Here is a 10,618-nt window from a genome sequence, read left to right as displayed (position 1 = left end):
GTAGCTGTCTTCAGACACTCCAGAAGAGGGCGCCAGATCTCGTTGCGGATGGTTGTGAGCCACCATGTGGTTGCTGGGAATTGAACTCTGGACCTTTGGAAGAGCAGTCGGGTGCTCTTACCCACTGAGCCATCTCACCAGCCCCCTCTTCAGAAAATATTGAACATCTGTGTTCATATGACTGTGCTGGGGTGGATGCATAGTGGAGTCCTGGAGTGGACCTGGCTGACTGGTTGAAGTACAAGGTTCCCTGTAACCTGAACAGTGATCACAGTGACTATCTGTGAGGCAAGGAGGCAGTTCAGTTCTACAGAACTCAGTAGTCATTGTTGGTTCGAACTTCTGGAGTCTGACACCACGTGGTTTCTTTTAGGCATGTACAAGCATGACACAGTTTGGTGAAAATAATTCTGGTGGTAATTGACTCAAATCCACATGTACAACAAAGCTCCTTGAGCAACAAAGGGAGCTGAATACAGATAGGACATGACTACATTGGAACTCTGTAAAGTCTATACTGATAGGTTCTATAGATCGATGGAGAAAAACAAATTTATGACAGGGGTCTGGAGAAAGGTGCAGTGCCAGAAATGTCTGTAGCACTTTTACAGCACAAAGGTGACTCAACCTTTTGGGCAGAAAACAGGGTTTGCATTTCCTTCCCTTGAAGGAATAACCATGCATGTTTGACTTTCTGGATTCTGCTAGTGTTATCTGTGAGCACAAAGACATTCATGCCTCCCACATCTAGGGACCTGTGTGGTTGCTTCCATGACACGCTCATATCAAAGGGAGAGGCCACACCTAGACAGCAGACAGACACATCAAGGCTTTCTGTAGCAAGGTGGAGGAAGAGATACTGGGGTGGAAGGACTTTCCGTGGGGGCCCTTCCCCAGTACGTGCAGAACCAGGGCGGAGTGAACTATCTGGAAGTCTTCAGCACAGGCAGTTCCTTCTTCCTGTTAGCCCTTCTTCCCCAGGTCCCTTTGTGAGGCTTTGCCTCCCAACGCCCAGTGGGATCCCAATTGAATAGGGATCACATCAAGACCCATAAGGCTACTGATTCCTGGTTTTGTTTCTACTACTTTCTGTTACCAGACATCCCTGTGGTTCCCCTAACTGTAGACTCCAGAAGTGTCAGTGCTGGCCCCTATTACTCTACCTATAGGAAGGAGCAGGTTCTGAGCTAGGTTGGCCACACTGTGGCACACTGCTGCCCCAGGGCCTTTGCACTGGTCCCTGGTTCCCTTGGATTATGTTTTCCCCCCTGCATACACATGGGACTCCCTATCCCATTTCAAGCTGTGGTCACCTTGAGTCATGGTCCTCAGAGGTGTCCAGCCCAGTCCCCCAAGTCTCCGTGTGTGGCTTTAAACCTAATGAAGCCAAGAGTCTGAGCAGGGAAGTATCCCGAGTCAGCCAGATGGGTGTTGGAAGGACGGGCGGCTGCAAGGATGGAAGCAGGGATTGACAAAACTCCTCATCTCTGGAAGAGTGACAGAGGTACATACATTCTCAACGGTGAGAATGCTCAGGGTGAATCAGACAGCCTGAAAATGGGGGGAATGAAGTAACAGAGAAGGAACTGGGAACCCATAGCTGCTTGCCCAGGTTTCATGTTGTCTGTGCATCATTCTTTGGCAAAATTAGAAAAATAAGAGTAATGTGTGGGTTGGTGAGATGGCTCAGTGGGTAAGAGCACCCAACTGCTCTTCCGAAGGTCCAGAGTTCAAATCCCAGCAACCACATGGTGGCTCACAACCATCCGCAACAAGATCTGGCGCCCTCTTCTGGAGTGTCTGAAGACAGCTACAGTGTACTTACATATAATAAAAAAAAAAACAAAAACAAACAACAACAACAACAAAAAAAAACCCAGTAATGTGTGAAGTCAGATGTGGTGACTCACATTTGTAATCCCAGCTCTTGGGAGGCTGAGGCAGGAAGGTTGCCAAAAGTTGGAGGACAGGAGCTGTGTATGGTGGTACACACCTTTAATTCCACCATCTGGGAGTATATATATGAGAGAGATTTCCAGGCGGGTCAGGGCTACATAGTGAGACCGTTTTATGTCATTAAACACATCAGCGTCCGGAAATTGGAGCAGCTTCTGGAAATAACAAATGCTGGGAAACTTGATGGTCCACACACCACAAAGCCAGTGGTGTAACTGAGAGAGCATCAGTGACCTCCCAATGCCAGGGTTGGTGCCATGGGCCAGGCAAGGGCCTGCTCAGTAGCACTGAGTCGGTGCTGGGGCTATCTGGGCATCTGCAGTTATTACCTGCTGAGTGGTTCCCTGGTGCATTCCTAACCTGCACATTTTAATGAGGTGGTTTCACTTTTCAAGCCGCGCCGATGTAGAGCTTTTCCCTTCTCTGGAGAACCGCATCTAGACTGGCTTGGATCCTGGTGGGAAGCCCCACCCATTGGGTCCACCCCGCTAGGCGCGTCCCAGAAAGACTTTTGTCCGCCTTCGGCCGCCTTCCAACGCTTGCCCGCTTCCGCCTTCGTGCACGTGGTCAGCTTCGGGGGTTCCGCGGCGCCGTGAGTGGGTCCGGCGGGACTTTCCTCCCTCCTCGAGCGCGCCGGCTGCGCGATCTCTAAGGACGGGGTGGTGTTGTTGGATGGGGATGGGCAGGGGCTACGGGGGTCACAGGTCAGCCTAGGATCTGGGGCGCCGCAGGGTCAGAGCCAAGAAATCTGGAAGACGGGGCAGGGAATTCGGGGCTGCAGAGTTCGGAGGGGATCGCTGAGGTTCGGGGTCGGCGCCCGCCACCCCGCATCGCATGGGCTTCCCCCGCCTGTGGGCCGCACTGCTGAGAGCCTGGGGACGGTGGACTGCGCGCCCAGGCCCGCGGGTGCCCGGGTAAAGACTTCCGCGACCGCCTGCCTCTGTACCGAAAACCCAAGACTGTCCTGAGCTGTCTGCTTCTCCTTGCTTACCTGTGTCTTGTTTCCATCGCTGCCTTGTACTGCCCCGCCAGAGCACTGCCTGCCTGTGTGTCCAGCTCAAACTCCTCCCGAGTTGCCGCTGTTGTCCAACCTCAGTCACTCTTGTCTTTGGTGAACCGGGCTGGTTGGTTTGTCTTTGGGCAAGGTCTTTCAGAGACCGCGGAGGCAGGCAGAGCTGGGTTCTGGTCTTTTACCACCTTGGTCACTCATGCCTGTTTTTCTCAGCCTGCCGCCTATGGCTGGAAACAAGGTGCCACCAGCGCTGGCCTCACACCAACCGGACAGGAAGGGCCGAGGTGGCTGGGTCTGGGAGGAGACGGAGCATCCTGCCAAGAGGGTCAAGGGCGGTGAGGATGAAGAGCCCCCACGCAAGCTGCCAAAGCGAAAAATTGTGCTGCTCATGGCCTACTCGGGCAAGGGCTACCACGGCATGCAGGTGAGGAGGGCTGCGGCTAGACAGCCCCTACCTGAGGCAGCCCTTGGTTCCCTGATGCTACTCAGAGCCAGGCCCATCCCAGGAAACAGTAATAAAACAAAAACAAACAAAACAAAAAAAAACCCCGCAGAATCCTCCATAAGAGGCTTGGGTGGTTTTCTTCCACTATGGGAGCTGATTCACATGTGACCTTGGGAGCAGTGAGTCTTCATTGTCAGGGTGCTGCCTGCACAGTACCTGGGGAACTGTGTGACATGGGCAGGCTTACTGAATGTGGGGACCAGATTGCTGCCAGGTGCTACCTGTCCAGCATCCTGAGGGGCCAGGGGCATGCTAGGCTCTCTCTCTTATGAAAGCATCCTCCCCACGCCCAGTGTGGGTAGAATCTTGTTCATTCTTGTCATCTCTGCTGTTGACATTTCCTTTTTTTAAAAAAAATTGGATATTTTATTTCTATTTCAAATGTTATCCCCTTTCCTTGTTTTCCCTGATCCCGGAAACCCCTATCCCATCCCCCCTGCTTCTATGAGGGTGTTCCTCCACCCATCCACCCACTCCCACCTGCCCTCGATTCCCCTCCACTGGACTGGAGCATCTATCTAGCCTTCATAGGACCGAGGACCTTTCTTCTCATTAATGTCTGACAAGGCCATCCTCTGCTACATATGCAGCTGGAGACGTGTGTACTCCTTGGTTGATGGCTTAGTCCCTGGGAGCTCTCGGAAGTCTGGTTGGCTAATATTGTTGTTCTTCCCATGGGGTTGCAAACCCCTTCAACTCCATTGTTTGAATTTGTAATTTTCTCTCAGACAAATTTGAACCTTTAATTTCTTCGGTGTATATGGGTGGTTTGCCTGCCTGCTTGTCTGTGTACTGTGTGCATGTTCTGCTCACAGGCCAGGAGAGGGTGTACCATCCCCTGGGGCTGGAGTGACAGGCACTTGTGAGCTGCCATCTGGGTGCTGAGAATCAAGCCCACTCCTCTAGAAGTGCTCTTAACTGCTGAGCCGTCTCTCTGGTCACTTTCCCCACTTTTTAAAACCTTGATCTTGAGCCAGAGGGTGGAGTTCGTTGCTGTGAGGTGTCCAACCAGAACAGTGGCTCCGGAACGGAGTCTGACCAGACATGATGATGACTTTGAGAATGAATGACAGAGGTTTCATGTAGCCCGACTGGGATGGTGCTGCATAGCCTGTCTTCCTGGCATCCGGGAAGTTGATGCAGGAGGATTGCCAAGTTCAAGGATAGTCTGGGTACAGTCAGGCTTTGTCCCTCTCCAGTGAGAAACACATAGGCTTCAGCAGTGAAACTCAAGGTGCCTTTGGGCTGGACGGTGCTTTTCACATGGCCTAGGCTGTGATGTTCCTGAGGAAGCACAGACTGCACTGCTTCTGGGATGACTGGTCTGCTTTTGGGGAGTGGTTCTGACAGTGCAAGGTTTTTTTAAGGCTGTCTTTTCTCAGTAAATATCCTGTTTATCTCTGTTTACCCACTTGGTATGGCAGAGATGCCCGTCTCACATTGCTGAGTGAGGCTTGTAGTCACTTTTTGTTACGGTCTTTTTATGTTGCTTGGGAAGTGTTCCTGACTTCGTCTATGGCAACGGGCCACAATGGGTAGAGCAGGCTATGAAAAGACTGTCTCAGCCAGGGAGCGTGGTTGAAGTGTTCGCATGCCCTGCTATCCACGTGGGAAGGTTTTTCCCTGACAGTCTTGGACCTAGTCTCTATTGTGAGGATTGGTGGGATGCTGACGTGTCTGACCTCACGGGGTCAAGGACACCATAAACATATGGTTAGGGAAGGCTGAGAGGCACAGCGCTGGAGCTGGTTGCAGAAGTGATGGTCGGCTTTCTGGAGTGCATCTGTCCTGAGAGCTCATGAAAACAGGTTATCCCCTTTTTTCTTTAGAGGAATCTGGGGTCCTCCCAGTTCAGGACCATCGAAGATGACTTGGTATCGGCATTAGTCCAGGCAGGTTGTATCCCTGAAAACCATGGCACAGATATGAGGAAGATGTCTTTCCAGCGGTGTGCTCGCACAGACAAGGTATGTGTCCTACTTGCCTGCGGCTTCCACTGTCCCATGGTCTCAGGGTCCACCTGTCAGAAGGGATCCTAGCCAGCGGGTCATGACTGTTGAATCATGATAGCAATTTTGATAGTAGTGACATGGTGTGTATTCTGTTTTACTTAGGGAAAAAAAAAAGAGCTTAGGTTGGCTGAGTTGGTGGCACTTGTCTGTCATTCCAGTATTCGAGGGAAGGGGCGTATTGTTTTGTTGTACGGAGGGCCAGGAGTGGGCCGCACAGGACCCTGTCTTCACTGGCCTTTGCTTTCCTTGGATAGTTCTGAAAAGAGAGAGAGATGATTTATTGGGTTGGAGAGAGGATTTGGCAGTTAAAAACAATTACTTAGAGTTCAGTTATTAACACCCACATCCTGCAGCTTACACTTCCCGTAACTCCATCTCCATGAGATCCAATACCTCTGGCATTTTTGGGTACCTGTGATGTAATTATGCATATAGAGAATATACATTAGTGAGAGAGAGAGAGAGAGAGAGAGAGAGAGAGAGAGAGATGACTTGCGGGTGGTGGTGGTGCAAGCCTTTAATCCCAGCACTCTGGAGGCAGAGGCAGGTGGATTGAGGAGTTTGAGGCCAGCCTGGTCTACAGAGTGAGTTCCAGGACAGCCAGGGCTACACGCTCATCTGGAATGCCACAGGTTCTGGGCAGAGATCACGGAGGGCTGTTTTGGTTCTAACACAAGGCAGGTCTCACAGTGATGGGAGTTCTAGGTCCCAGAGAAACAGCCTAAGGGCTGGAGAGATGTCTCAGAGGTTAAGAGCACTGGCTGCTCTTTCAGAGGTTCCTGAGTTCAATTCCCAGCAACCACATGGTGTGGCTCACAACCACCTATAATCAGATCTGGTGTCCTCTTCTGGCCTGCTGTATACATAATAAATAAAACTTTAAAAAAAAAAAAGAAAGAAAAGAAAAAGAACACAATGAACAGTAGCCTATAGTGCAGCGGTTTGTACTGGCGTCCCCAGCCTCTGGCATTTCTTCTGTCTGTCCCCGTAGCCTTTGAGGACCTCTGCCTGCTTTTGCCTTACACTGGCTTCCTCTTCTGCTAGGTAAGGCTAATCCTAACAGTCTATCATTTATCTACACAGCCAAGGTGTGTTCACTGCAACACTCAAGTCAGTATGAGCACCTACCAGTGGGAACTGTCTTCATTCTGTGTGGGCACTAGGCCTTTTTAAAATTACAACTTTAATAATTTCATCGCCATCTTCCTTATTGTGTGAGAGTATGAGTGTGTCTGAGAGAGGCTGTCAGTCCTCCATGGGTTTCAAGGATCCACAGGCTTGTGGGGCAGTGTTAACACATACTTGGCCATCTCTCCTGCCCAGGTGAGAAGTCTTTGACAGTGTTGTGTACTTACATGACAGGCATATTGCCACATGGCTTGTGACTGATGGCCTAGCTTTTGTACTTCAGATCACACAAACAAGTCCCACTGTCTCTGATTGACGTGGGTATTCATCCTGGACTCAATTTCTAGTTGATGATGGTTACATCTTGGGGTTACATCTTGAGCAGATATATCACATTCCCAGGCCTGGGACATATAGAACCATATGGCTGGGCCCTTGTTGGTAGGATTTATGATTGGATTCACCTCTGAAGGAGCCTGCTGTTATCAGGGTGATAACAGATATTCCATAACACAGCTAGGCATGATGAGGCAAGTGTCCCAGAACTTGGGAGAACTCCAAGTTTGAAGATAGCCTGGGCTACAGAGTTCAAGGCTAACCTTCAATATATAACTGGACTCCATCTTACAACAAACAAGAAGTGGAACACTGTCATCCAGCAGGGGAGGAGGGATTGTGCCAAGATGGTTGCAAGTTAGAGGTTACTTTGGTGTACGTGAGTGAGTTCCAGGCTAGCTAGGGTCACATATGGAGACCCATTCCCCAAAGCACCCCCTCTTCCACTTTAGGGCCAGGGTGTGAGGGTTGTGTTGGAGGATGAGGCCCCTAACTTACCCATCCTCTCTGCTGTTTTCTTTGCAGGGTGTGTCTGCAGCTGGGCAGGTGGTATCCCTAAAGGTGTGGCTGATTGATGACATTCTGGACAAGATCAACAGCCACCTTCCATCCCACATTCGGATTCTGGGTGAGCTTCCCTGTGTGACCACCTGAGTGGTCTCATATGGACAGAGGCTGTGCTTGCTCTGGCCAAGCAGGTTCTCAGAGGGGTGCTGTGAAGGTTCACTGTTGCTCCCTCAGGACTGGCTAGCTGAGAGAGAAGTTCCATGGCCTTTGGCTGTACTGCTCTAATAGTATGCGGGGACTTTTCTCATCAGCAGTGGTTATGAGCATGCGTTTGGAATCGGGTTGGGTGCCTGTCAGGGCAAGTGGCACCAGAACCACAGTGTCAGGATGTCCCACCTTCGAGGTGTTTCTGCTCACCTGGGTTTTCTACATCCTGTCCCACAGGATTGAAGAGGGTCACAGGCGGGTTCAACTCCAAGAACAAGTGCGACGCCAGGACCTACTGCTACATGCTGCCCACCTTTGCCTTTGCTCACAAGGACCGGGATGTACAGGACGAGAGCTATCGCCTGAGTGCAGAGACCCTGCAGCAGGTCAACCGCCTTCTGGCCTGCTACAAAGGCACCCATAACTTCCATAACTTCACCTCGCAGAAGGGCCCAAGAGAGCCCAGTGCGCGCCGCTACATTCTGGAGATGTACTGCGAGGAGCCCTTCGTACGTGAGGGCCTGGAGTTTGCTGTGATCAAAGTGAAGGGCCAGAGCTTCATGATGCACCAGATCCGGAAGATGGTTGGCCTGGTGGTAGCCATTGTGAAGGGTTATGCCCCTGAGAGTGTCCTGGAGCGCAGCTGGGGCGAGGAGAAGGTGGATGTGCCCAAGGCACCGGGGCTTGGCTTAGTCCTGGAGAGGGTTCACTTTGAGAAGTACAATCAACGCTTTGGCGGTGACGGGCTGCATGAGCCCCTGGACTGGACGCAGGAGGAAGGGAAGGTGACTGCTTTCAAGGAGCAGTACATCTACCCTACCATTGTCAGCACTGAGCGGGATGAGCGGTCCATGGCCCAGTGGCTCAACACTTTGCCGATCCACAACTTCAGTGGCACTGCACTTGGAGCGGCTGACACAGGTGCCAAGGTAGGAAGGTGTTTGGTCTCGAGTGTTTGTGGTGTGCATATGTGCGTTAGCTGGGTAGGCTGAGTGGTAGGTAAGGAGCTGAGTGGTAGGTAAGGAGCTGAGTCGCAGAGAGTCCCCAAAGTCGCACAGTCCCTGGAGGGGTGGGCTACCTCCTGCTCCTGCCCCACCCCTATGCAAGGTTTACTCATGGGCTGGCATGGGGCTTCCAGCTGCTAAGCAGTGTATCTGGTTACCTCTAAAGGCGTAGGCTGCTTGGGCCTGCTTGGTCAGCTTCATTCAGTCTGTTTCTATTCCTCTAGTAGAGTACTTTTTTTTCCCCCAAAACAGGCTTTCTCTGTGTAGCCCTGACTGTCCTGGAACTCACTTTGTAGACCAGGCTGGCTTCGAACTCAGAAATCCTCTGCCTCCCAAGTGCTGGGATTAAAGGCGTGCACCACCACTGCCCCGCCAGTGCTTTTGCTCAGCAACAAGCACTTGGCACTATACCCAGGATTCCATCATTTTTCCCTAGGCCCACACATGGGAGTGCTTCCAGGTTGGGTCTCATGGTCCTTTTCCTGTTCCCCTTTCCTACAGGTCCCCAGTTCCCTGGAGGGCAGTGAAGGGGATGGAGACACTGACTGAAACTGTAGATCCTGCCACTGCTGTGTGTGCTGAGGCTGGAATCTCTGCACCTGCCTGTCACCCAGGATGGGGGGAGCCAAGAATTCAGGGGCCAGCTTGTGGATGTAGCCTGGCTTCATAACCTCAGGATATTAAATTCTCATCCCAGGAATCAGCTGCCGACTTTAGCCCATGCATCGTGTGTATACACCTTAGCATGAAAGGGCACTTTTTAAAAAAAGAAGTGATTTTTTTTTTCCTATTAAATATGTTTTGCTTAGTGAATTATTCTTTGCCTATTTTCCTTTTCTGGCCGTGAGATGAGTGCAACACTGCTGTGTTGGGGATAGCTGAGGGGTAGGCACAGAAGGTCAGCACAGGGTGTGGTTGGCTGGGCAGGCAGTAGGTGTAGCCACTAGCGGTCTGCTCCCGGCTGCTGCTGATACTCTTTTCCTTCCGTCCGGACCTATCCTTTGAGACCATCCCCGTTTTCTCTGAAGTGGCTACACTGGTGATTTCATGCTGCCTGTTCTTGGGGAGGCCTCAAGGGGGACCGTGCTTCAGCAGCCCCTACCTTCATGCCCTGGTATTCTTCCCTTCCTTCTGGGTCTCCTTTCTTACGTGCTCCCACATCTCCCTCATCCCTGGACACCCACGGCCACTTACTCAGCACTAGGCTTGGAATGCCCCTTCAGTCTACAGTGTACTCCTCCCAGACCTCTCTCGCCTTTTATGGGTGAAGGCATTCTCAGATCTCTAGCACAGTCAGTGCTATGGGGCCGTTAGACCTACACAGATGGCTTCATCCCATGACCTGCATTTTCGGTTTGTTCGGAATGGCGAGCAGGCAGTTTTAGAGGAGTAACAGCTCCGTGAGGCAGGGAGGGGTCAGAGGAGTCGGGTTTGCCTTCCAGCAGCAATATGGTGGCTCGGAACAATCTGTAACTCCAGCTCCAGATGACCCAACAGGCTGCATTCAGGCAGGCAAGACATTTATAGACAATTGATTTTGGGGGTTAGTGGGATAGCTTAGCAGTTACAAGTGCCTGCTGGTCTTACAGAGGGCCCAAGTTCAGTTCTCAACACCCATGCTGTGCAGCTTATACCCACCTATAATTCTAACTCTAGAGGATTCAGCCCTCTCTCCTGGCCTCTGAGGACACTCGTTGCATATCCCACACTTAAGACACACGTGCACACTCCCAATTAAACAAATAAAATCTTTTTTAAAAAAGTATGTGTGTGGATGTGTGTACATGTAAGCTCCCTAATGTGGGTGCTAGGAACCTCATTCTGTTTGTTTTTTTTTTTTTTTTTTTTTGCAAAACGAACCAGAAAGAAAACAGTTTGAACTAATTTTCTCTCTTGGCAATATAACAGAATGAAAATACATATGCAGCTAGAGACACGAGTCTGGGCACCT

General features: G+C 51.1%; 1 protein-coding gene across 3 annotated transcripts; it reads left to right on the top strand.

The window, feature by feature from the left end:
* Nucleotides 1–2,489: 2,489 nt before the first annotated feature.
* Pus1 (pseudouridine synthase 1) lies at nucleotides 2,490–9,483 on the top strand. 3 transcript variants are annotated; one of them, XM_021163633.1, is made up of 6 exons: nucleotides 2,490–2,522; nucleotides 3,182–3,392; nucleotides 5,303–5,440; nucleotides 7,475–7,577; nucleotides 7,901–8,592; nucleotides 9,169–9,483. In XM_021163633.1, exons 2-6 carry the CDS (start codon nucleotides 3,192–3,194, stop codon nucleotides 9,214–9,216), a joined length of 1,182 nt encoding a protein of 393 aa, XP_021019292.1. In that variant the 5' UTR covers nucleotides 2,490–2,522; nucleotides 3,182–3,191; the 3' UTR covers nucleotides 9,217–9,483. The 3 variants fall into 3 exon arrangements, with proteins under 3 accessions (XP_021019292.1, XP_021019291.1, XP_021019290.1); XM_021163632.1 differs by having other exon boundaries at nucleotides 2,499–2,548; XM_021163631.1 differs by having other exon boundaries at nucleotides 2,514–2,870.
* Nucleotides 9,484–10,618: the final 1,135 nt, after the last annotated feature.

The sequence above is a fragment of the Mus caroli genome, chromosome 5 (assembly GCF_900094665.2).
Source record: "Mus caroli chromosome 5, CAROLI_EIJ_v1.1, whole genome shotgun sequence".
Classification (NCBI taxonomy): domain Eukaryota; kingdom Metazoa; phylum Chordata; class Mammalia; order Rodentia; family Muridae; genus Mus; species Mus caroli.
Note: the sequence above shows the minus strand (reverse complement) of the source record. Positions and strands in the feature narration are given on the sequence as shown.

Bases quoted from the DNA above. Each gene is read 5' to 3' on its own strand.
- Pus1 (XM_021163631.1), top strand. From the start codon at position 2,791: ATGGGCTTCCCCCGCCTGTGGGCCGCACTGCTGAGAGCCTGGGGACGG. The intron at 2,871-3,181 runs GTAAAGACTTCC...TGTTTTTCTCAG, and splicing joins CCAGGCCCGCGGGTGCCCGG to CCTGCCGCCTATGGCTGGAA. The intron at 7,578-7,900 runs GTGAGCTTCCCT...CCTGTCCCACAG, and splicing joins ATCCCACATTCGGATTCTGG to GATTGAAGAGGGTCACAGGC.